Source organism: Setaria viridis, chromosome 9, assembly GCF_005286985.2.
Source record: "Setaria viridis chromosome 9, Setaria_viridis_v4.0, whole genome shotgun sequence".
NCBI classification, from domain to species: domain Eukaryota; kingdom Viridiplantae; phylum Streptophyta; class Magnoliopsida; order Poales; family Poaceae; genus Setaria; species Setaria viridis.
In genome coordinates this window covers 19,478,275-19,505,369 of record NC_048271.2, presented here as the reverse complement: position 1 = coordinate 19,505,369, position 27,095 = coordinate 19,478,275, and the positions used below count along the sequence as shown (strand labels likewise).

The 27,095-nt window shown below is 42.3% G+C and overlaps 1 protein-coding gene and 1 long non-coding RNA gene across 3 annotated transcripts; both read left to right on the top strand.

Annotated features, from left to right (window-relative positions):
• The first annotated feature begins 578 nt into the window (after positions 1 to 578).
• LOC117836408 (chlorophyllase-2) lies at positions 579 to 2,086 on the top strand. Of its 2 annotated transcripts, XM_034715823.2 has the most exons (3): positions 579 to 756; positions 835 to 1,148; positions 1,221 to 2,086. In XM_034715823.2, the coding sequence occupies exons 2-3, from the start codon at positions 876 to 878 to the stop codon at positions 1,929 to 1,931; spliced, it is 984 nt and encodes a 327-aa protein (XP_034571714.1). In that variant the 5' UTR covers positions 579 to 756; positions 835 to 875; the 3' UTR covers positions 1,932 to 2,086. The 2 variants fall into 2 exon arrangements, with proteins under 2 accessions (XP_034571714.1, XP_034571713.1); XM_034715822.2 differs by having other exon boundaries at positions 581 to 1,148.
• Positions 2,087 to 8,442: 6,356 nt separating this feature from the next.
• Positions 8,443 to 26,734, top strand: LOC117840411 (uncharacterized). Its single transcript, XR_011897259.1, has 7 exons — positions 8,443 to 14,162; positions 15,506 to 20,988; positions 22,332 to 24,472; positions 24,555 to 25,032; positions 25,094 to 25,153; positions 25,232 to 25,357; positions 25,438 to 26,734. It is a non-coding gene; the product is annotated as an uncharacterized lncRNA (long non-coding RNA).
• Positions 26,735 to 27,095: the final 361 nt, after the last annotated feature.

Genomic DNA, 27,095 nt, shown 5'->3' with positions numbered 1-27,095 from the left:
TTCTTCTCTCAAGTTGCCTGATGGATATGGAGATCCACTTGTTTGATGCGCTGCACTTCATATATCTTTTTCTTCTATTTGATTCAGTCCTGAAGGACTTGTACTGGCATATGTGCCATGATGTTGTATATTGTATGTAGGTATTAGTTTGATTCTCGCTTCTACATTGGCTTTTGTATGAAATTGTACTATCTGAGATAGAGATTGCACGTGATAGCCGTTTTCTAGGACTATCACAGAGGTGCAGAGGCTTGGATTCTCATAAATGAGAATTCGGGTCATTTCATAAATAGTGACAATTAAGCCGTTTCATAAATAGTGACAATCAAGATTATTTTAGCTTTTCTAAAATTTGTTGGTGACTTTTTTTTTTATGGAGGGAGTATGTTACTTAAATTTATTTAGTTATTTTTTTTAATAAAAACTAATGGTTGGATTAGTGGTCTGATTGGTGAACCATGAACCGCTAACGAGCGGTCAGCTGTCTACTGTCTTCTTTTTATGCCACTGGGCCGCACCTTTTTTAAGACTGGGGATATTTTGATCCTTTTTTGTTGTTCACCCATGTGAAACCGAGTCTTTTCAAAGACAAACGAGGTCCCAAAAAGACAAACGAAACACCCAGACCAAGCAGTGTTACTGTGTTCTAACTGACTACAAAATCCTTCAAGTGCCTGCCCAAGATAAGGAAGGAGCACGGTCGGTCGCCAAGCAGCCACGGATCCCATTTCTCGATTATTACCTTCACTCTTCCAGGTCCATCTCTAGTCTATCGCTGCAACTGCACTCACACACAGTCAGAGCTCCCTATTGACATGAACATCGCGTCGGCAGCGCTCGTGTTCCTCGCACACTGCCTTCTGCTCCACCGGTGCATGGGGTCTGAGGCGGGAGGCGTGTTCGACCACGGGCGCCACGGCGTCAGCCTCGTCCGGGTCGAGGCGCCGTCGAGGTGCGGTGGCGGCACGCCGTCGTCCCCGCCCGGCGCTGACACGCCGCCGCCGAAGCCGCTGCTGGTCGCCGCGCCGCGCGAGGCCGGGGAGTACCCGGTGCTCGTCTTCCTCCACGGCTACCTCGTCGTCAACTCCTTCTACTCCCAGCTGCTCCAGCACGTCGCCTCCCATGGCTTCATCGTCGTCGCACCTCAGGTAATAATATAAGCAGTTCATCAGTTCGTCCAGTTCTGTTAGCTTTCTTTCCCATGACAAGATTCCGGGCAGCTGTACACGATCTCCGGTGCCGACGCCACCGAGGAGATCAACGCCGCGGCGGCCGTCATCGGCTGGCTCGCCGGCGGCGGCCTCTCCTCCGCGCTGCCGCCCGGCGTCCGAGCGGACGCCACCAAGGTGTCCGTCTCCGGCCACAGCCGCGGCGGCAAGGTGGCGTTCGCGCTGGCTCTGGGACACGCCAAGCTCGCCATCCCCCTCGCCGCGCTCGTCGCCGTGGACCCCGTCGACGGCATGGGCATGGGCAGGCAGACGCCGCCGCCGATCCTCACGGGCAGAAGCGGTGCCCTCCGCGTGTCGGCGCCGGCCATGGTCATCGGCACGGGGCTCGGCGAGCTGCCCCGTGGCCCGCTGCTCCCGCCGTGCGCGCCAAGGGGCGTCAGCCACGCGGCGTTCTGCGACGAGATGGACCCCGCCTCGGCGCCGGCGTGCCACCTGGTGGCGAGGGACTACGGGCACACGGACATGATGGACGACGACACGCCGGGCGCCAGGGGGATGCTCACGCGCGCCATCTGCAGGAGCGGCGGGGCCAGGGCGCCCATGCGGCGGTTCGTGGGCGGCGCCACGGTAGCGTTCCTGAAGAGGTGGGTCGGAGGGGACGGCGCCGCGCTGGACGGCATCAGGGCGCGCCCGGAGCAGGCGCCCGTGGCGCTGTCCGTCGTGGAGTTCCTCGGTGACGAGGCGATGGCGCAGATAGCTTAGAATCTAATCCTTAGATTGTAGGATCTGTCATCTGCAGGACTGTGTTGTGGCGACAGGAACTCGACACGTCGAAATTACAGCTTGAAAAGATGAAATGGATGTGTGTGCGTAGATTTTTGTAGAAAACGGATACGAAGATGTGTAGATATTTTGCATGGCGAGCTTGTTGGACCACGACGGCGGCGACTGGCTGGCCGTCGATGAGACGACCCGATGGTCACTGGGCGACGGTGCAACGACCGTCCCCACCCGAGCTCATGAGCGTCCCTGCGCCATCGGTGCACGGTGCCACGCTCGGTGAGGGTCTTCGCCGGCGCCGGCGATACTCGCGCAGACGCGTTTGAATCGCGTTAACTCTTACTCTTACCAATGCTGGACCGGACAAAGACCACCTGAGACTTTGGGCAGGATGGGCTGCAAGTTCAGTCCCCCATGGCCATCCCACAACAACGATGGCCAGACAAATGAAACGAGAAGTCAGGAAATAAAACCACAAAAACCTTATCATAGTACAGACGCTAACATACTAAGCAAGCACGAATCTAGAATTTGACACAGGTGGACAGGTTCTACCTCAATGAACCTGAAAAGTAATCTACACACTCAGGTCTGAATTTCCAGGATCTATGTGTTTGGTTCTCTTGCTGGTTACCTCGGTGCTCATGCGTTCAAGTTCTTTCCTCACCAAGCCAGGCAAAAAAAGCTTGCTAGTTACTTTCAATTATCAGTTGGTTAAAGCCATGGAGAATGGGAATAAACTCATGCTAGCAGCTAATGCCAAAATTAGTTGAGGTGAAGAACTGAATATTCTTGTTATTATTACGTGCATAGTGGACAGCTGTAACAACGGGTGACGAGCCGTATGTGTGTGGTAATTTTACTTATAGATTTGTGACGAGCTCCTTTTGAGCTTGTGTGTGTCAGTGTGTGTGCGTGGGCGTGTGGCAATGTTACTTATATGGCAGCAACCTTCAGCACAATCGTCCCAGCATTGTGGTTGATGACAAAAGCAGGATGCTAGGGCATCATGTCGAGTACGGAATTTTGGAGTTGGAGCTCATAAAGTGTTTTACATGATATAATGTTTTATATATGTATCAAAGTTCAATTGTGTTCATCATGTTTTGGCATGGGGACTTTAATTTCAATCCTAATATTGTATCACTCTCTTTCCATAATAGCAATAACTATGGATTCTATCTCGACTATTATAATGTCGGCCAGTAATGATCAATGGCCTGAGTTTCTTCTACCTTTTCAACGACCAACATGGTAGTTTTAAGCCTTGAGAACGGAGGAGGTGACTTCCTTTAGCATTGCTTTACTAAGATAACAGATTCATGGTATTCTGTATGTAACCAAATGCATGGTTGATAAAGTAAATCCTCACATATTAGTCCATGCAGAATCTGTGTTCCGGAAGCCTGGAACCAACAGAAAAATTATACCAATGAGAGATAAACTAGCAGAAGTGCCCGTACGTGCTACGGGTCTTTACCCTCCCTAAAATAATTATATGCTTATTCCCAATTCATATTTTATGGTGCTATATCACTTTTCTTCTTTTCCTTCCGGATATTCTACCAAGGAAAATTAAAGAAATAGATAAGCTATCACAAGGAGAAAAGTTCATGGATTTCATACCCGGTGCTATCACAAAAATACAGAGGTTTTGGATGTAAATGGATGTTGTGATCTATCACCTTTTTTAATTCATGAGTTATCTGCCATATTTCCTTCATTAATTTCATACCAGGTGCTATCACAAGAATACGGAGGTTCTGGATGTAACTAGATGCTGTGATCCGTCACCTTTTTTAATTCCTAAGTTATCTGCCATATGCCCCTAAAATTTTCGCACTAAAAAAATGTATCTTTGGTGTGCATAATTGAATCACAATTAATTTATTATGTTGATCCAATCATCTAGCAATTTTAGTATTTAGAGTGCTCCATGAATTTATATTTGGTCCCATGCACATCCTCGGCTTGTTCTCCAGCAGTATAATCACTAAGTTAAAATTTAAATTACCAATCCTGATTAAATTAAGGAGGTTCAGCCAGTAACTTGAGGCTGTCTAGGTTGTTTTGCCATTACTAATTTATAATGTACGCAACATCAGGTTTAAACATATATTGAAACTTCTGGTATATAGATTCAGTATGCACGCAACTCCAATTTTAGCTTTCATGCATTAGCATGTTATTACAGACGTATCGCCAACAAAACTTTCAACCTATAAAAAAACAAAAGAAACTGTAAGGCTAAATAAATGCTTACCCTTGATTAGAATTTGTTGGACCACATCTAAATTTAAAACTTTCATGCAAATTCATCTAGCAATTACCGAACCAGCTTGAGCATACTCTGTTGGCGCAAAAAATCGGACGATGACCTTCAGCGTCGGACACACAACCCAGGAGAATCTGCTTAACTCCTGTTCGGGTAATCGCCCTGGTGCAGTTCGCGCGGCGTGCCACTCAATCTGACCTGTTGATTGACAAGGAAAGAGATGTATTAAATTCCAGGGGTTTCGATCGGCTAAAGTTCCGATTTGTCTCGAAAAACATTTCAGCGAATCGGCCGATTTGCTATGAAGATGACCGGCTATAGAACAACCGATAATCACGCAACGATTGTAAAGAAACTACCAGAGTAGACTAAACAACGATGCAAAGCAACACTTGAAATAGATCTAATCGACTGTATAATGATAAATAAGAATAACGGTAATAAAGCCGACAGTTTAAATCTCAAGTTGGATAACTAGTGATAAAACTAGAACAATAGATAAATCCTATAATTCTCGTAAATATCGATAACTTGTGAATAAATCTAAACGAAACGACAGCGATGCCCGAAGTTAAAGCTTAGATATTACTCGATAAACGAAACTTACAAAATCGGCCGGAGATCATGTCGATGCAGCCCTGCCAACTCATACAAACTCGTGATAGAAAAGATGTATTGGCGAAGTTGCCGACTTGAAAGTAAAGTACGATGAAAAAGTAAGTTGTTTGTATTGATTGATGTGTTGTTTTACAAATCTCCAAAGATGGCTATTTATAGCCTATTACAACTGATTTCCTAACCAACTAGGATCTATCTCTAATTTTAAACGAAAATGAATATTTACAAACACAACTCGTATCGGAGTTGGTTATCATACTCCCACGGGCCAATCTTTCTCTATCTTCTTTTTCTAGCCCACCTTAAGCCTATATTGGCCAAAACATTCCAGCCTTTCAATCGGCCGACCTCCACCAACTCCGTCTGCCAATCGCTTGAAACACTGTAGTGCCAATCGGCCGATTCCCAACTATAGCACCAGTCGGTCGATTCCCAATCGTAACCTTTTAATCCACCGCATCGGCCAATCCTTTCCTCTCTTGACGCCAATCCAAAATGTGTCAAAATCTGGCGTCAACACATGCCCCCCAGTTTCGGAGTAAAACATGACTTTTACTTCGAAATTCTTTTTTAACCTCTTCTCCGAAACAAATGTAGCAAAAATCTCCTTCTGTTTCGCGGTCTTCTACCTGATGATTGCAATCATTTCGAACTGGGCGCCTGAGACAACCGCTCCTCCAAAATTTGTGTAGACAGTGCGGTAAAAATTCCGCCTTTACCCCTTCTCTCGGACCATATTTAAATACTGGCGTTCCCTGCCGCTTCTTCTCCACGAGCCCAGTAACTTCCTCCCCTGCAAATCACTTTCCATCTCCTCCCAGCGCCCTTTCGACTTCCAATCGCATTCTCCGGTGATCCTTCTTTCGTCCGCATCCTGCTTCATCCCCTCAATGGTGGCGCCATCGGCAACTCCACCAGCAATGGAGGCTCCACCGGCAGCTCCATCAGCGACGACAGTTCCATCGGCGACCCCATCAGCAACAATGACCTTCATTCCAGAGGTAAACATCCAAAACTTTTCCCTTTTACTTTTTACCGCCCATGCTTTTTTTAGATCTATTCTTAGTTCTTCCCTTTTTCACCTTCTTTAGGCGGTCAGACAGCAAATCACCATCCGCCTTTCCGAAGCTCCTGGTCTCATCTGCCTAGGCCCTATGGGGAACCTAGACCCGACTGACCTGATCAACCTAGAAACCCATAGGATTCCTTTTAAACAATCACCTATGGATTTGAGCCAGTGGTTAGGCACTTTTAGATCTTGGCCGAATGAAACCCCCGGCTAGAAAGAGTGGTCTCAAAGAATGGCCAACTCCAAGAGAGTTCAAAGGGATGAATTAAAAATCAGCCAGTGCATCAATCTATCTTTATCCCAGATGGAGAAGAATGAACCCCTGGTGATAGCGGCTTCTTACTTCTGGTCTGACATGCTTAATGCGTTTCTCTTTGGGCACGGACCCATGACCCCAACTCTGGCCGATGTCCTAATATTGACCGGCCTCGATATTTCCTCCCCCGATACACCCTTTAATTATCTGATCAAGCCGACCCATCGGCTGGAAACGAAAGGAATCGGCGGGTGAAAAGGTTATATCAACAAAAACATGAGGACCGAGACAATTTTAGAGAGAGAATACGCAACCTTCTTGATGATGTGGTTAGAGAAGCACCTTTCTGCGGCAGAGCAGTCGGCCCCTCTTCCAACACTGTCACACCCTGAAATTTCCGAATTTCAGGATGTGAATAAAAAGAATAAATAAACAATAATTTTCTCATAATTTTAAAATTTTCCAACATTTATTTTTCTTTACAGGAAATTTAGTATAGGAAAAAAAAATTGCTTGCTTTTATAAATTAAATAATGTTGTTCTATGTTTGTGCATTCATGTCGCTGTATCTTTGGTGTTTCTTGAGTGCAAAAGTTTGAAAATATGTTTAGACGTTGCCCAGACCCTTGTGAGAATTTTCCATCTTTTTCTGAAAATTAATCTCCTTTTCCTCGAGCTAAATCTAATTTTTGGAAGGTTCTAAAATCCTTTTCACGAGCTCCAAGTATTTTATTTGGATTCCTTGCATCCCAATTCATCTCTGAGATTTATCTCAGATTTTTCGGAATTTTCTAGATATTTTTCTCGCTTTAGAAAATGAGTCCAGCTATTTCTGGAATTGTTTTCGCGCAAATAAATAAAATCAGAAATTCCGAAAATAAAAAGTCAACTCGAAAATATCTTTTTCCGAGTGTGGCCTATATATATATCACCGCGTTCGTCTCGACGCGAGGATTTCAGATCTGGAAACCTTTTTACAAGTTGCATCTCCTAACTCCGTAGATCTGAAGTCAAAGTTCGATCTTAGTCAAACTCCGCCGAGCTTTTCTGGCGAAACCGTGGACTTCCGGCGAAAACCGACACCACCATGGAGTTCCTCTCTTCGAGCTCTACACCGTGGTGTGGTGGATTGCATGAATCCGATGTCGGCTCCGTCGTCTTCCCCAACTTCGGCGAGCTTTTCCGCCGCCATTGTTCATCTCTTGCCGAAGGTGAGCACACCATCTTGTTCGTCTCGTCGATATCGTTCCATTTTGCCGTTTATGCGCGAGATCGAACTTCGTTTCCGGTTTTCCCATCTTTCTCTCTTTCTCCTGATAAAGGCCGCTTTTACGTTTTAACCCCCGAAGAAAAGAGTAATCCAGGTGGAATAGTTTGAGTCTTGCACGTTTTGTAGAAAGGACCTTGAGAGTTTTAGATTCCTTGAATCCAGTCCAGCCCCTGCGGTTTTGCAAATCTAACCCTGTCCTTTAACCTTTTCGCGAGCACTATTCCTTGTGTCTTGCAAATCTTCTCAGCTAACCCTCCAAGTCTACGGTTAATTATGTTTAGGCCCCTACAACCTTGTTTAACCCATAGAACCCACGTTTTAATTCCGTTTTCGTCCGTTCAAGTTGCGTTAGATTCATAATGATGTAAATTACACGTTAGTGGTAATGTTTTCCTTCAAACATGTTTTTGAAAATAAAATTTATATTAAAATTGATTAATGCCTGTCAAACGAGTTCTTCTCTAAATAAAATCTATTTAGTGTTAAACATCGTTTTTCATAATAATTGTTAATTTGATTAATGCCTACTTCATACCCTCTTCTAAATAAAAGTCAATTAGGTTATATATCAGTTTTTCATAAACTAAAGTTAATTGGATTAATGCCTATCTAAATAATTCTTCCAATTAAAAGCCACTTAGAGTTATACCTCGGCGTTTCATAAATTAAATTCAATTTGATTAATGTTTATTCAATTTGTTTTCTAAATAAAATCTGTATAGGTTATATCTCGAGTTTTCATAATTAAATATTAATTTGGCTAATATAAATATAAATGTGTTTTTAATTTAATCTACTTAGTTGAACTCGAGATGTAAAGCTATACGCTTAGATGTCTACATGTATCTTATTTTTAAATTAAATGTTTAATTTGCATAAATTGTACTCAAATATTTATAAATAAAATTGGAGTAAGCTTTACACCGTCTTTTCTTATGAAAATATAAATATGACTTGATTAATTCTAACTAAGGATATTCCTCTGAAATATCTTAACATTGCTTTTCTCAACTAAAATAAATGAAGCTTGTAGCTCTTATCTTTCTTTTATAACTCAAAACTCTCGATAGCTTTATCTTTTCAACCATAGTTCCGTTTTAAGCGTTCCTTACGTTCGCGTGACCTTAGATCGAGCCTTGTCGTTAGTACGCTCTTTTAAAGCTTTCCTTTTGTTTTGGTGTACTGCTCTTAGTTGTATTTGTTTGTTTGCTTGTATGATTGTGCCGGTGATTGCTGCGAGTAGAAGGATCGCTGTTCGAAAGCTTTGAAGATTAAGAGTTTCAAGAGAGCAAGAGCCAAAGAGCAGTAAGAAGTAACTTGTCGCTGGAGAAAGGCAAGTGTGTCCTTGTGCTTTTGTCCCAATAACTTTGTTTAATCACTATTGCATATGCTTGCATTAAATTTGATGGGTCCTATTAAGGTTTGCCTAGTTTTTGTGATTATTCCTTGCCAACCTGGGTTTACCTTTCTGTTGGGTAGCTATGCTTAGCTGCTATACTTGGGTTATGGTGGTTCTAATGAACAAAGATGATGAACTTATTTTTATTTATGCTACACCTTCCTTTAATACAAGATCACTGTGATTAATTGGAACATGGAGAACCACCCAGGAAAACAGTGCTACCACAAGACTAAATGGCTCTGGTCTTGGCTGAATAATTAGAAACTCTAGTTTGGGGTAACCTTACCGAAAGGGCAAGAGGGGAGGCGTTGATGGGATATAGCACTCGCTCTCTTGGGAAGTCGGCTTGGCTAAGACATTATACCCTCTAGGGGACTGCTATGTTTCGCTTCGACCTGAAACCTTAGCGGGTTACCACATTGCTAGCGAATCTTTATAAAGGCCTCGTAGCGTCCCTATGCAATCACACCTCGGAAGTGTGGTATTGTGCCTGATCAGCACAAGCGTGGTTGGGTCTAAAGTTCTTTTGAGCTTTTACGCGACTTGTGGGTAAAGATGTGCAACCTCTGCAGAGTGTAAAACTGATCGATCAGCCGTGCTCACGGTTAAGAGTGGCCTGGACCCTCACATGATTAATATACTTGAAGATGGACTTAAATCGTGCTTATGGCTTATGGTTGTGTTTGTGCCATGTGCTTATGGCTTATGGTTACGTTTCTATTAATTGTGGGTTGGTATATACTTATACCTTAGTAATCAGGTGCTAATAAAATTTGACCAACTAAAAATGCTTAATGCAGTCAACAAGTCAGCCTTTCCTTGTTTAAGCCTTGCATTCATATTCTCCTCACACTTGCTGAGTACAACAAGTGCTCACCCTTGCTATAACCAACATTGCTCGGAAGAAGAAGCTGCTATGAAGTTGAGAAGATGCTGAGTTCTAGGCGTACGCAGCCCCCAGTCGATTGCCTGTGAAGTTTGGAGCCTCCGTTTCCATAATTAAGTTGTATATCTCTGATGGTTTCGTAAGTCTTTGTATCTTTTTACGTGATACTATTGCTGTTATTCACTTATGATGTCACTATATGTATGAAACTTGATCCTGGCATACATATAGGTAGCATTCGGTTTTACCTTTAAAATCGGGTGTGACAGAAGTGGTATCAGAGCTGTATCGACTATAGGACGTAAGCCTAGATAGCAATGGCCGCTTCTTAAGGTCTGTTTTACCATAAAAATAATTTTTACCTTATCCTTGACCTCTCTGATCTCTATTTTCACTCCTTGTACATCTTATCTACACCTTGGTTGCTTAATTTTGATCAACTTTGACTCTTAGTCCTTTACCCCCACCTTGTCTTGCTATTTCTAAACTCTCCATCCCTGACTTATCTTGTGAAAATTATCACTCCTTGACCATTTTCTTTTCTCAATTCTACTTGATAACTTAGTCTTTCCCACCAGGCCCTTTTGATTTGCACTTCTTGTTTTGCAAATGTTAGACCCTCAACCCTTGTCTGTTTATTTTCTCTCTCCTTGATCACTGCTCGATCATGATTATACATCTCCTCCTTGATTGATCTTGTCTTTCTCATGCAATGCACCTCCTTGATTTATTAGTGATTTTGCTACCCTCTCATCCGCTAATCATTTATTTCCTTGATGATTTCTTTACCTACTTATCCCTGTAAACCTATCTCTTCCCTAACTCTATTTTCAGTGCAACCTTCTTCTCCAGTGTACCTCCCTTCACTTTCCAAATAAATGCTAACTTGGAATCTTTTTCCTTGACTTTTGATTCCAAAGTATCTCGTTTTATTCAAAATATCTAGATGATCCATGCCACCTGTCTTAAAGCCTGTTCAAGACATCTGAAGAATGGAGTTACCAGTTCACCACTAGAAGTCAAGCCTGATCAACTGAAACGTGCACCAAACAGCTGGAGTCAATGCTGGGCAAGCTGAAGGATGCCTACATCAAGCATGTTGAAGCCTTACCAAACAACACCTGCTTAGGAAGTACCCCCTTGCAGTCTTGCTAACAACGTTTAGCGTCGTTCCTTAATTGTGTGTTGACTGGTGAAATTTTGTGCTTGCATGATGATGCTTGTCTTTATGAAATTGTCTGATTTGTTTCTTTGTAATGATTGTTGGTGTATTGTGGGTCTTCTATTTACAATGACATCAGTTGCTTAGGTGGGTTCTTCTTTTGAATCTCCCATATCCTTGTCATCCATTCCTTTCTACCCGAGCCAATGAAGGACATCAGAAAAGAGAGAACTAAAGTCAACACCAATGTCAACAAGCAGGAGTTAACATCACCACCACCGTCTCGCTAGAAGCAAGTTGAAGAATAGAAGGCTTTACTCTGATCTCCATCTTACTCTAATGATGATTACAAGAACCAAAGAAGATGAAGAAAGCAGGGAGATTCTACTCGTGACAAGAAAAGATGAAAGACTATCCACTCTGCCATAAGAAACTTGTTGTCTCCCACCTTTTTATTTTCTTTTCTCTCTTCGAATCTGCTTGTACCTCCCACATCCTTGTTATTTTTTTTCTTTCTATCTCCCAATTCTGATGGACATCAAGAAGAGAGTGAAGGCAACACCAATATCAACAAGCAGAGGCTATCGCCACTATCACCGTCGGAATAGAAGCAAGTCGAAGAAAAGAAGGCCCTACCCTAGTTTACTTGCCACCTTGCTGCTTTCTATCCTTCCTTCTACCTTACCCGGATGACGACCCAAGAAAAGACGAAGGTATCATGAAGTGCTCTACCTTGTTCTGCAATCTTATCCATTTTCTATTTTCTTCTGATCCTATCTTTATCACTGAACCAAATGACGAGTCCCAATGAAAATCATGAAGATAGAGCCAATGAAGGAGATCTTAACATTCCACCTGTAGCCGCATCATTCGAACGCAAGATGTTAGAATATATGGCAACACAAACTCAGATTTTACAAGCAATGTCTCAAACCATGGTCAATATCCATCAATATATCACAGAGCAAGCCTCACTTCCTCAGAACCACAACCCTATGACTAGTAATGACCATCAGGTTCCGTCTGTTCCACCACCGTTCGACAACGAGAAGGTATTAGCCATGCAGGCTCAAGTCTTACAAGGAAGGATGCAGACTGACACATCATCCCCTCATAACATGGAAATGACCATGGCTGGAATTTCTACTGGACCACTAAAGAGGCAAGTTGCTGAAGTATGGAACCGTCAAAGGAACAAGCCAAGCCGTATAGCGCCAGAGTTGGAAACGGAGAGGCAACATGAGGATGTTAAGATTCCGGGAACATGCCAGTATTGTGAACACCATGGTCTTCCATGTCTCCAGGAAGAAGATAGCTTAATGACAGTTGAAGCTAGACAACATTATTATTTGGACATCAATAAGAAGAGGAAGTTGTATGCCCAAGGACTAGACCAAGAGGAAGTCACTCAATATGAAGATAGTACTCAGACTATGAACCTTGAGGGTTGGAGGATCTCTTTCAAAGAATATCAGCCCTAGAGGATTAGGCGAGCCAAGAAGCCAACTAGTGAAGTAAGTCAAAAGAAGATGGAGTTACCACAACCATTGGCAGATAACAGTACTCAGCCTAGTTCCCACCAACTATAGCCTAAAGTTGTTCACCATCCACATGGCAACCCCATCAAGAAGAATCCCAATGCGCAAGCTATTCCACCGATAGCTACCATGGAGCAGAAAGGAAGACAAGAAGGATGTAATAAAAGACTGTGCTTCAGATGCGGTGAAGAAGACCATTATACCAATAACTATCCAATAAAGCGTAAGTGGACCAGGTCCACTGGAGCCAAATTATATTGCCTCAAGTGTGGAGAAAACAAACATCTTGTTAGTTGGGGTGCAAAAGAGAAGGATGATCAACCCTAGGGCCAAGGACCCAATAACCCCGCATTCAACCCCACAACATCAGTTGGCCTCTTTGTCAGGACGAGTGATCAAGACACCTCAGTCAGGAAAGAATGCCATCAATTTCCAATGCCCAATTCCCATACCACATCCAGTTGCCAAAGTACCAAAGCAAGAAAAACATGTTTCCACCGCAAAGAAGAGGGACACTTCATTAGACAATGTTCCAAGAAGCGTTTGGACCAGATGGATAAGAAGACTTAAGGATGGGTATGAAGACTTGAAGGGTGACAGTCGAGCCAGAGGGAAGCCATTCAGCTCTATTCAAATCACTTTACTAAGAAATTAAGAAAGTTCTTCAAAGATGGGCCAAAGAAGCACATGAAAGGAAAGGATACTTAAAAGAGGAATTAGACTAAGTATCCCTGAAGTGTTTTATGTGATGTAGTGAAGCATAAAGAAGCATGATTGAGAAGCTTACGTAACGATGAACGATCTGGAATGAAGCTAATAAGTGTTGGATGCTACCCACCTAAACCTTTGTCTCTTGCTAGCCTTTTGCGAATCTCGGGACGAGATTCTTGTTAAGGGGGGTAGTGTTGTCACACCCTGAAATTTCCGAATTTCAGGATGTGAATAAAAAGAATAAATAAACAATAATTTTCTCATAATTTTAAAATTTTCCAACATTTATTTTTCTTTACAGGAAATTTAGTATAGGAAAAAAATTGCTTGCTTTTATAAATTAAATAATGTTGTTCTATGTTTGTGCATTCATGTCGCTGTATCTTTGGTGTTTCTTGAGTGCAAAAGTTTGAAAATATGTTTAGACGTTGCCCAGACCCTTGTGAGAATTTTGCATCTTTTTTCTGAAAATTAATCTCCTTTTCCTCGAGCTAAATCTAATTTTTGGAAGGTTCTAAAATCCTTTTCACGAGCTCCAAGTATTTTATTTGGATTCCTTGCATCCCAATTCATCTCTGAGATTTATCTCAGATTTTTCGGAATTTTCTAGGTATTTTTCTCGCTTTAGAAAATGAGTCCAGCTATTTCTGGAATTGTTTTCGCGCAGATAAATAAAATCAGAAATTCCGAAAATAAAAAGTCAACTCGAAAATATCTTTTTCCGAGTGTGGCCTATATATATATCACCGCGTTCGTCTCGACGCGAGGATTTCAGATCTGCAAACCTTTTTACGAGTTGCATCTCCTAACTCCGTAGATCTGAAGTCAAAGTTCGGTCTTCGTCAAACTCCGGCGAGCTTTTCCGGCGAAACCGTGGACTTTCGGCGAAAACCGACACCACCATGGTGTTCCTCTCTTCGAGCTCTACGCCGTGGTGTGGTGGATTGCATGAATCCGATGTCGGCTCCGTCGTCTTCCCCAACTCCGGCGAGCTTTTCCGCCGCCATTGTTCATCTCTTGCCGAAGGTGAGCGCACCATCTTGTTCGTCTCGTCGATATCGTTCCATTTTGCCGTTCATGCGTGAGATCGGACTTCGTTTCCGACTTTCCCATCTTTCTCTCTCTTTCTCCTGTTTCTGTGCGCAACCGTAACCGTTCTGCAAGCCTGGTGCGCCCCGAGCGCTTTTACGTTTTAACCCCCGAAGAAAAGAGTAATCCAGCTGGAATAGTTTGAGTCTTGCACGTTTTGTAGAAAGGACCTTGAGAGTTTTAGATTCCTTGAATCCAGTCCAGCCCCTGCGGTTTTGCAAATCTAACCCTATCCTTTAACCTTTTCGCGAGTACTATTCCTTGTGTCTTGCCAATCTTCTCAGCTAACCCTCCAAGTCTACGGTTAATTATGTTTAGGCCCCTACAACCTTGTTTAACCCATAGAACCCACGTTTTAATTCCATTTTCGTCCGTTCAAGTTGCGTTAGATTCATAATGATGTAAATTACACGTTAGTGGTAATGTTTTCCTTCACACATGTTTTTGAAAATAAAATTTATATTAAAATTGATTAATGCCTGTCAAACGAGTTCTTCTCTAAATAAAATCTATTTAGTGTTAAACATCATTTTTCATAATAATTGTTAATTTGATTAATGCCTACTTCATACCCTCTTCTAAATAAAAGCCAATTAGGTTATATATCGGTTTTTCATAAACTAAAGTTAATTGGATTAATGCCTATCTAAATAATTCTTCCAATTAAAAGCCACTTAGAGTTATACCTCGGCGTTTCATAAATTAAATTCAATTTGATTAATGTTTATTCAATTTGTTTTCTAAATAAAATCTGTATAGGTTATATCTCGAGTTTTCATAATTAAATATTAATTTGGCTAATATAAATATAAATGTGTTTTTAATTTAATCTACTTAGTTGAACTCGAGATGTAAAGCTATACGCTTAGATGTCTACATGTATCTTATTTTTAAATTAAATGTTTAATTTGCATAAATTGTACTCAAATATTTATAAATAAAATTGGAGTAAGCTTTACACCGTCTTTTCTTATGAAAATATAAATATGACTTGATTAATTCTAACTAAGGATATTCCTCTGAAATATCTTAACATTGCTTTTCTCAACTAAAATAAATGAAGCTTGTAGCTCTTATCTTTCTTTTATAACTCAAAACTCTCGATAGCTTTATCTTTTCAACCATAGTTCCGTTTTAAGCGTTCCTTACGTTCGCGTGACCTTAGATCGAGCCTTGTCGTTAGTACGCTCTTTTAAAGCTTTCCTTTTGTTTTGGTGTACTGCTCTTAGTTGTATTTGTTTGTTTGCTTGTATGATTGTGCCGGTGATTGCTGCGAGTAGAAGGATCGCTGTTCGAAAGCTTTGAAGATTAAGAGTTTCAAGAGAGCAAGAGCCAAAGAGCAGTAAGAAGTAACTTGTCGCTGGAGAAAGGCAAGTGTGTCCTTGTGCTTTTGTCCCAATAACTTTGTTTAATCACTATTGCATATGCTTGCATTAAATTTGATGGGTCCTATTAAGGTTTGCCTAGTTTTTGTGATTATTCCTTGCCAACCTGGGTTTACCTTTCTGTTGGGTAGCTATGCTTAGCTGCTATACTTGGGTTATGGTGGTTCTAATGAACAAAGATGATGAACTTATTTTTATTTATGCTACACCTTCCTTTAATACAAGATCACTGTGATTAATTGGAACATGGAGAACCACCCAGGAAAACAGTGCTACCACAAGACTAAATGGCTCTGGTCTTGGCTGAATAATTAGAAACTCTAGTTTGGGGTAACCTTACCGAAAGGGCAAGAGGGGAGGCGTTGATGGGATATAGCACTCGCTCTCTTGGGAAGTCGGCTTGGCTAAGACATTATACCCTCTAGGGGACTGCTATGTTTCGCTTCGACCTGAAACCTTAGCGGGTTACCACATTGCTAGCGAATCTTTATAAAGGCCTCGTAGCGTCCCTATGCAATCACACCTCGGAAGTGTGGTATTGTGCCTGATCAGCACAAGCGTGGTTGGGTCTAAAGTTCTTTTGAGCTTTTACGCGACTTGTGGGTAAAGATGTGCAACCTCTGCAGAGTGTAAAACTGATCGATCAGCCGTGCTCACGGTTAAGAGTGGCCTGGACCCTCACATGATTAATATACTTGAAGATGGACTTAAATCGTGCTTATGGCTTATGGTTGTGTTTGTGCCATGTGCTTATGGCTTATGGTTACGTTTCTATTAATTGTGGGTTGGTATATACTTATACCTTAGTAATCAGGTGCTAATAAAATTTGACCAACTAAAAATGCTTAATGCAGTCAACAAGTCAGCCTTTCCTTGTTTAAGCCTTGCATTCATATTCTCCTCACACTTGCTGAGTACAACAAGTGCTCACCCTTGCTATAACCAACATTGCTCGGAAGAAGAAGCTGCTATGAAGTTGAGAAGATGCTGAGTTCTAGGCGTACGCAGCCCCCAGTCGATTGCCTGTGAAGTTTGGAGCCTCCGTTTCCATAATTAAGTTGTATATCTCTGATGGTTTCGTAAGTCTTTGTATCTTTTTACGTGATACTATTGCTGTTATTCACTTATGATGTCACTATATGTATGAAACTTGATCCTGGCATACATATAGGTAGCATTCGGTTTTACCTTTAAAATCGGGTGTGACAGAAGTGGTATCAGAGCTGTATCGACTATAGGACGTAAGCCTAGATAGCAATGGCCGCTTCTTAAGGTCTGTTTTACCATAAAAATAATTTTTACCTTATCCTTGACCTCTCTGATCTCTATTTTCACTCCTTGTACATCTTATCTACACCTTGGTTGCTTAATTTTGATCAACTTTGACTCTTAGTCCTTTACCCCCACCTTGTCTTGCTATTTCTAAACTCTCCATCCCTGACTTATCTTGTGAAAATTATCACTCCTTGACCATTTTCTTTTCTCAATTCTACTTGATAACTTAGTCTTTCCCACCAGGCCCTTTTGATTTGCACTTCTTGTTTTGCAAATGTTAGACCCTCAACCCTTGTCTGTTTATTTTCTCTCTCCTTGATCACTGCTCGATCATGATTATACATCTCCTCCTTGATTGATCTTGTCTTTCTCATGCAATGCACCTCCTTGATTTATTAGTGATTTTGCTACCCTCTCATCCGCTAATCATTTATTTCCTTGATGATTTCTTTACCTACTTATCCCTGTAAACCTATCTCTTCCCTAACTCTATTTTCAGTGCAACCTTCTTCTCCAGTGTACCTCCCTTCACTTTCCAAATAAATGCTAACTTGGAATCTTTTTCCTTGACTTTTGATTCCAAAGTATCTCGTTTTATTCAAAAATATCTAGATGATCCATGCCACCTGTCTTAAAGCCTGTTCAAGACATCTGAAGAATGGAGTTACCAGTTCACCACTAGAAGTCAAGCCTGATCAACTGAAACGTGCACCAAACAGCTGGAGTCAATGCTGGGCAAGCTGAAGGATGCCTACATCAAGCATGTTGAAGCCTTACCAAACAACACCTGCTTAGGAAGTACCCCCTTGCAGTCTTGCTAACAACGTTTAGCGTCGTTCCTTAATTGTGTGTTGACTGGTGAAATTTTGTGCTTGCATGATGATGCTTGTCTTTATGAAATTGTCTGATTTGTTTCTTTGTAATGATTGTTGGTGTATTGTGGGTCTTCTATTTACAATGACATCAGTTGCTTAGGTGGGTTCTTCTTTTGAATCTCCCATATCCTTGTCATCCATTCCTTTCTACCCGAGCCAATGAAGGACATCAGAAAAGAGAGAACTAAAGTCAACACCAATGTCAACAAGCAGGAGTTAACATCACCACCACCGTCTCGCTAGAAGCAAGTTGAAGAATAGAAGGCTTTACTCTGATCTCCATCTTACTCTAATGATGATTACAAGAACCAAAGAAGATGAAGAAAGCAGGGAGATTCTACTCGTGACAAGAAAAGATGAAAGACTATCCACTCTGCCATAAGAAACTTGTTGTCTCCCACCTTTTTATTTTCTTTTCTCTCTTCGAATCTGCTTGTACCTCCCACATCCTTGTTATTTTTTTTCTTTCTATCTCCCAATTCTGATGGACATCAAGAAGAGAGTGAAGGCAACACCAATATCAACAAGCAGAGGCTATCGCCACTATCACCGTCGGAATAGAAGCAAGTCGAAGAAAAGAAGGCCCTACCCTAGTTTACTTGCCACCTTGCTGCTTTCTATCCTTCCTTCTACCTTACCCGGATGACGACCCAAGAAAAGACGAAGGTATCATGAAGTGCTCTACCTTGTTCTGCAATCTTATCCATTTTCTATTTTCTTCTGATCCTATCTTTATCACTGAACCAAATGACGAGTCCCAATGAAAATCATGAAGATAGAGCCAATGAAGGAGATCTTAACATTCCACCTGTAGCCGCATCATTCGAACGCAAGATGTTAGAATATATGGCAACACAAACTCAGATTTTACAAGCAATGTCTCAAACCATGGTCAATATCCATCAATATATCACAGAGCAAGCCTCACTTCCTCAGAACCACAACCCTATGACTAGTAATGACCATCAGGTTCCGTCTGTTCCACCACCGTTCGACAACGAGAAGGTATTAGCCATGCAGGCTCAAGTCTTACAAGGAAGGATGCAGACTGACACATCATCCCCTCATAACATGGAAATGACCATGGCTGGAATTTCTACTGGACCACTAAAGAGGCAAGTTGCTGAAGTATGGAACCGTCAAAGGAACAAGCCAAGCCGTATAGCGCCAGAGTTGGAAACGGAGAGGCAACATGAGGATGTTAAGATTCCGGGAACATGCCAGTATTGTGAACACCATGGTCTTCCATGTCTCCAGGAAGAAGATAGCTTAATGACAGTTGAAGCTAGACAACATTATTATTTGGACATCAATAAGAAGAGGAAGTTGTATGCCCAAGGACTAGACCAAGAGGAAGTCACTCAATATGAAGATAGTACTCAGACTATGAACCTTGAGGGTTGGAGGATCTCTTTCAAAGAATATCAGCCCTAGAGGATTAGGCGAGCCAAGAAGCCAACTAGTGAAGTAAGTCAAAAGAAGATGGAGTTACCACAACCATTGGCAGATAACAGTACTCAGCCTAGTTCCCACCAACTATAGCCTAAAGTTGTTCACCATCCACATGGCAACCCCATCAAGAAGAATCCCAATGCGCAAGCTATTCCACCGATAGCTACCATGGAGCAGAAAGGAAGACAAGAAGGATGTAATAAAAGACTGTGCTTCAGATGCGGTGAAGAAGACCATTATACCAATAACTATCCAATAAAGCGTAAGTGGACCAGGTCCACTGGAGCCAAATTATATTGCCTCAAGTGTGGAGAAAACGAACATCTTGTTAGTTGGGGTGCAAAAGAGAAGGATGATCAACCCTAGGGCCAAGGACCCAATAACCCCGCATTCAACCCCACAACATCAGTTGGCCTCTTTGTCAGGACGAGTGATCAAGACACCTCAGTCAGGAAAGAATGCCATCAATTTCCAATGCCCAATTCCCATACCACATCCAGTTGCCAAAGTACCAAAGCAAGAAAAACATGTTTCCACCGCAAAGAAGAGGGACACTTCATTAGACAATGTTCCAAGAAGCGTTTGGACCAGATGGATAAGAAGACTTAAGGATGGGTATGAAGACTTGAAGGGTGACAGTCGAGCCAGAGGGAAGCCATTCAGCTCTATTCAAATCACTTTACTAAGAAATTAAGAAAGTTCTTCAAAGATGGGCCAAAGAAGCACATGAAAGGAAAGGATACTTAAAAGAGGAATTAGACTAAGTATCCCTGAAGTGTTTTATGTGATGTAGTGAAGCATAAAGAAGCATGATTGAGAAGCTTACGTAACGATGAACGATCTGGAATGAAGCTAATAAGTGTTGGATGCTACCCACCTAAACCTTTGTCTCTTGCTAGCCTTTTGCGAATCTCGGGACGAGATTCTTGTTAAGGGGGGTAGTGTTGTCACACCCTGAAATTTCCGAATTTCAGGATGTGAATAAAAAGAATAAATAAACAATAATTTTCTCATAATTTTAAAATTTTCCAACATTTATTTTTCTTTACAGGAAATTTAGTATAGGAAAAAAATTGCTTGCTTTTATAAATTAAATAATGTTGTTCTATGTTTGTGCATTCATGTCGCTGTATCTTTGGTGTTTCTTGAGTGCAAAAGTTTGAAAATATGTTTAGACGTTGCCCAGACCCTTGTGAGAATTTTGCATCTTTTTTCTGAAAATTAATCTCCTTTTCCTCGAGCTAAATCTAATTTTTGGAAGGTTCTAAAATCCTTTTCACGAGCTCCAAGTATTTTATTTGGATTCCTTGCATCCCAATTCATCTCTGAGATTTATCTCAGATTTTTCGGAATTTTCTAGGTATTTTTCTCGCTTTAGAAAATGAGTCCAGCTATTTCTGGAATTGTTTTCGCGCAGATAAATAAAATCAGAAATTCCGAAAATAAAAAGTCAACTCGAAAATATCTTTTTCCGAGTGTGGCCTATATATATATCACCGCGTTCGTCTCGACGCGAGGATTTCAGATCTGCAAACCTTTTTACGAGTTGCATCTCCTAACTCCGTAGATCTGAAGTCAAAGTTCGGTCTTCGTCAAACTCCGGCGAGCTTTTCCGGCGAAACCGTGGACTTTCGGCGAAAACCGACACCACCATGGTGTTCCTCTCTTCGAGCTCTACGCCGTGGTGTGGTGGATTGCATGAATCCGATGTCGGCTCCGTCGTCTTCCCCAACTCCGGCGAGCTTTTCCGCCGCCATTGTTCATCTCTTGCCGAAGGTGAGCGCACCATCTTGTTCGTCTCGTCGATATCGTTCCATTTTGCCGTTCATGCGTGAGATCGGACTTCGTTTCCGACTTTCCCATCTTTCTCTCTCTTTCTCCTGTTTCTGTGCGCAACCGTAACCGTTCTGCAAGCCTGGTGCGCCCCGAGCGCTTTTACGTTTTAACCCCCGAAGAAAAGAGTAATCCAGCTGGAATAGTTTGAGTCTTGCACGTTTTGTAGAAAGGACCTTGAGAGTTTTAGATTCCTTGAATCCAGTCCAGCCCCTGCGGTTTTGCAAATCTAACCCTATCCTTTAACCTTTTCGCGAGTACTATTCCTTGTGTCTTGCCAATCTTCTCAGCTAACCCTCCAAGTCTACGGTTAATTATGTTTAGGCCCCTACAACCTTGTTTAACCCATAGAACCCACGTTTTAATTCCATTTTCGTCCGTTCAAGTTGCGTTAGATTCATAATGATGTAAATTACACGTTAGTGGTAATGTTTTCCTTCACACATGTTTTTGAAAATAAAATTTATATTAAAATTGATTAATGCCTGTCAAACGAGTTCTTCTCTAAATAAAATCTATTTAGTGTTAAACATCATTTTTCATAATAATTGTTAATTTGATTAATGCCTACTTCATACCCTCTTCTAAATAAAAGCCAATTAGGTTATATATCGGTTTTTCATAAACTAAAGTTAATTGGATTAATGCCTATCTAAATAATTCTTCCAATTAAAAGCCACTTAGAGTTATACCTCGGCGTTTCATAAATTAAATTCAATTTGATTAATGTTTATTCAATTTGTTTTCTAAATAAAATCTGTATAGGTTATATCTCGAGTTTTCATAATTAAATATTAATTTGGCTAATATAAATATAAATGTGTTTTTAATTTAATCTACTTAGTTGAACTCGAGATGTAAAGCTATACGCTTAGATGTCTACATGTATCTTATTTTTAAATTAAATGTTTAATTTGCATAAATTGTACTCAAATATTTATAAATAAAATTGGAGTAAGCTTTACACCGTCTTTTCTTATGAAAATATAAATATGACTTGATTAATTCTAACTAAGGATATTCCTCTGAAATATCTTAACATTGCTTTTCTCAACTAAAATAAATGAAGCTTGTAGCTCTTATCTTTCTTTTATAACTCAAAACTCTCGATAGCTTTATCTTTTCAACCATAGTTCCGTTTTAAGCGTTCCTTACGTTCGCGTGACCTTAGATCGAGCCTTGTCGTTAGTACGCTCTTTTAAAGCTTTCCTTTTGTTTTGGTGTACTGCTCTTAGTTGTATTTGTTTGTTTGCTTGTATGATTGTGCCGGTGATTGCTGCGAGTAGAAGGATCGCTGTTCGAAAGCTTTGAAGATTAAGAGTTTCAAGAGAGCAAGAGCCAAAGAGCAGTAAGAAGTAACTTGTCGCTGGAGAAAGGCAAGTGTGTCCTTGTGCTTTTGTCCCAATAACTTTGTTTAATCACTATTGCATATGCTTGCATTAAATTTGATGGGTCCTATTAAGGTTTGCCTAGTTTTTGTGATTATTCCTTGCCAACCTGGGTTTACCTTTCTGTTGGGTAGCTATGCTTAGCTGCTATACTTGGGTTATGGTGGTTCTAATGAACAAAGATGATGAACTTATTTTTATTTATGCTACACCTTCCTTTAATACAAGATCACTGTGATTAATTGGAACATGGAGAACCACCCAGGAAAACAGTGCTACCACAAGACTAAATGGCTCTGGTCTTGGCTGAATAATTAGAAACTCTAGTTTGGGGTAACCTTACCGAAAGGGCAAGAGGGGAGGCGTTGATGGGATATAGCACTCGCTCTCTTGGGAAGTCGGCTTGGCTAAGACATTATACCCTCTAGGGGACTGCTATGTTTCGCTTCGACCTGAAACCTTAGCGGGTTACCACATTGCTAGCGAATCTTTATAAAGGCCTCGTAGCGTCCCTATGCAATCACACCTCGGAAGTGTGGTATTGTGCCTGATCAGCACAAGCGTGGTTGGGTCTAAAGTTCTTTTGAGCTTTTACGCGACTTGTGGGTAAAGATGTGCAACCTCTGCAGAGTGTAAAACTGATCGATCAGCCGTGCTCACGGTTAAGAGTGGCCTGGACCCTCACATGATTAATATACTTGAAGATGGACTTAAATCGTGCTTATGGCTTATGGTTGTGTTTGTGCCATGTGCTTATGGCTTATGGTTACGTTTCTATTAATTGTGGGTTGGTATATACTTATACCTTAGTAATCAGGTGCTAATAAAATTTGACCAACTAAAAATGCTTAATGCAGTCAACAAGTCAGCCTTTCCTTGTTTAAGCCTTGCATTCATATTCTCCTCACACTTGCTGAGTACAACAAGTGCTCACCCTTGCTATAACCAACATTGCTCGGAAGAAGAAGCTGCTATGAAGTTGAGAAGATGCTGAGTTCTAGGCGTACGCAGCCCCCAGTCGATTGCCTGTGAAGTTTGGAGCCTCCGTTTCCATAATTAAGTTGTATATCTCTGATGGTTTCGTAAGTCTTTGTATCTTTTTACGTGATACTATTGCTGTTATTCACTTATGATGTCACTATATGTATGAAACTTGATCCTGGCATACATACAGGTAGCATTCGGTTTTACCTTTAAAACCGGGTGTGACAAACACACAAGCTCTAGCCGAAGCCTTGGCAAGAGGATCCAGTGTCCCTCTAGGGAAACACCTGTTAGGATCGGCCAACCACATGATGCACCAGATTGCCGTCAAACTGTCGAAGGGAGACCCGATTGGTAATCCTGGTGGTCCCTGGTGGTTCATCACCCTCTGGCTCAACTTGTACATGAGCAAGGTTTTCCAGCAACAAATAGAGACCAAGACATTTCCAAACATTGAGTTAGAGGAAAATCCTACAGTACGATGATGGTGCACCTCTTTTGGTTAAGCGGCATCGGCCTTTCCTGGCTGCTAGCTCAGCCCCACCCAGACGGTCGAGTATTTCAAATGATTTTACAACGGCTTTAGTGAAGAAACTACCAGTTGGTACCTGTACCAGAGAACAGAGCCGCTTTTTGAGCTTTCCTTCTACTATGACTCGATGTCCAACTCTTTTGACAATGATCTTACGAACGCCTTGATCAAACTAGGGATCTTACCAGCGAACTTCTTCTCTGGGAAGGACTCCCCAACTTATGAGTTTTATAACCCGTCAGTTGCAGCACGGCAGTTTGGCCTTGGTCAGTTGCTGATCCGGGTTTACTTTGCCGGTCGCGCAAAATTCCGAGATGCGCTTACTAAGAGCCTTGATTATAATCGGCTATGTGATTTAGTGCCTGATTCCAGTACCATCGATCTGAACAATTGGATAGTAGCCCCTTTTGCTGTTAAACAATTCAAATTATGGTGGGCAGAATGGAAGCAGCATCTCTTTTGTGTATCCCCTACAACTTATTGCAATGATCTGGATCCTGACAACATCGACCCAAACGCAGTGGTACTGCTCTCTTCTCAGCCGATTTCGATGTCATTTTCTTTTATGCTACAAATTTACCGCTAACTCTTATTTCCTTTTACAGTCCGAAAGTCGACTTCCTCCCACGTGCAGCCGAAGTGGTAGGCTGATAGAAAATCATTACCCATACACACCATTCCCACTTATCGGCTATCATGCCCCAACCATCGAAGACATCACCACCGGCCGATCGAAGCAGATGCCGAAGAAAACCTCTTCAAAGAAGACGAGTCGCCAAGTGCGCGCTCGTATAGAATCGGCAAATCAGTTGTCGGCGGCATCGGCTGAATCTCTAGCTGCGCTGATTCTAACGATTATCGAAGAAGTCGACCCCCAAGCTACTACAGAGGCTGGAGCAGCTGCTGCATCATTGTTTGTGGAAGCTGTTCAAGTAATTTCGTATACCACGCTTTCTTCTAAGTATCTTGTCGATATTAACTTCTTCTTTCTGTTAGGCTGTGCAAATCGCCCCAGTGCAGTCTCCGCAGCAATTGGCTACAATCCAGGCAGAAACCGGGACGCCAGCAATTCCTCCCAATGAGGTAGAGAGGTTTTTAACTCAATTTTTGATACTTAACCAAAAGCTAACCGATTTTTATGCAGGTTACCCTGGGCACGTCGATTGTACCTTTCGAACAACCATCGGCCGGGTGACTCACAGAGGTATAGCAGTCATTATATATCATCAGACTTAATCATTTGCATTATACTTATAAAAATCCATTTCCTGTCCCTTTCCAGAAGGCAGGCCTGAGCAGGGCACCAATAATCGTCGAATCTTCTTCCTCTGATGAACCAGTCGCGCCAGTTCCCGAGATGAGGGTAGCACTCCCACCGGCGCAAGTAGAAGAAATCCGCTTTAAAGAGGTAAGAAACTTGTCACCCAAATCGGCCGATTTCCCATTACCGTCGGCTAATCTGTATTTTTATTTTTTATTCTTTTGCAGGAGCATGACACTCCCAACAACAGTCTTTTTTCCTTTGCGGTTGCACTTTCTGATGATGAAGAGGTTGCCTCGCGCCAAATCACGCTGAGCTCGATCCCTGATGACTGTGCCAAGCTTGAGAGCATACAGACCCTCCTCCAAGACGACATCAGCCGACTAGTGGAAGACGCCTCGCCGATTCGGCAACTTCTCAGCGAAATCAGAGGCCGAGTTCCAGAAGAGGCGGAAGAGGCTCTAGTACCTGCCGCATACATCGAATCAATGCGAATTCCAGTGTTCAAGGCCTTGCGCCACATGGCCGATCGTGCCAAACTAGCGAAAGCCCGCGAGGAGGAAGATTCCTGCAAACATCGAGCTCAAGAGGTGCATCAACGAATTAGCTTCCTCGAAAGCTCTCGCCCAGATATCGTTGGTGCCATAGACCGCCTCAAACGGCGAAGGGCAAAGCTTGCCAAGGAGATGGAGCAGGTGACCAAGGCCATAGCTGCTGAAGAGAAAAGACTCCAAGACCTCCCATCCGTCATTGCCGAGCTGCAGTAGGAGAGGCAGAACCTGGCCCATGAAGCAATAAAAATCCATCATCATATGCCACAAGTCCCTGGATCGGCTGATGACGACCAGAAGACTTTAGACTCGGACGATCAGGTTAGGCAGCGAGCGATCGCAGCTATTAATGCCCTCCTTGGGTGAATTGTAAAAGCACTGAATGCTCTGTAAAAACATTTAATGTCCTCTTGCCGTTGACGTGCGGATTCCAACTTAGACCGTCCTCTGTGGCAGCCTTTTCATTTAATGATCCCTTATTCCGATGGGACGCGTCTTACCAACCCCTCGTCCTTTTCCTTCTATAAGTATTAGGCCACGTATCGTTTCTAAAGGCATTCACATCGCCTGTTCTCTTTTCCTCTAGTAATTTGATCCCCATACCCTCAGACTAAGCGCCGAGATGTCTTCTTCCTCTTCTTCTTTCTCCGTCAATCAGGTACGAAATCTTCCTTTGTTCCTCCACCTGATATTTCAATCAATCTGACGTTGGGTGGTTGTTTGCTACCTTTTCAGCCGAGACGCCTTAGTCCCAGTCTGGAACGAGCGATCGAGGTCATGCATTCCGACGAACTGTTGTCGCAGGCGGACAGAGATCTGATCAGGGCTCATCACGAAGAACTCAAAGATCATATCCCCGCTGATGTTCAGAAGATCCTGGACCATATGGACGCCAACTGCTCCAGGCGGCCGCCAACTGAAAGAAGTCATCCACTCCCTCGCCAGGTCGCCCTTGAGGATGCCGCGGCGGGGGCATCCCAACCACCTCTTGACAGGAGCCACCCATTTCCTCGTCAAGTCGAGGTTGAAGCTGCCATGGAGGATCTGAAGGAAAAGAGCATCCGCCTCTTGATAGAATTAGGTCGGGTCGAGAGGGAGATTAAGAAAAAGCATGGTCAATAAATGTGTTGGTACTTTTGTTCTAAGGGCGACTTGTACCGTGTCGGCCATGTACCCTATTGCTTGTACCAAATAATAAATTGGCTAGAATAATCGAATGTTTTGTCCTTAAGGTGATGTTATCTTTGCATCGGCTATATAAACAGGAGCCAATAGGGGTTGGCCACGTCGTTTTGACGCACCCTATCATCAGTTATGCATCCACCCATATACTA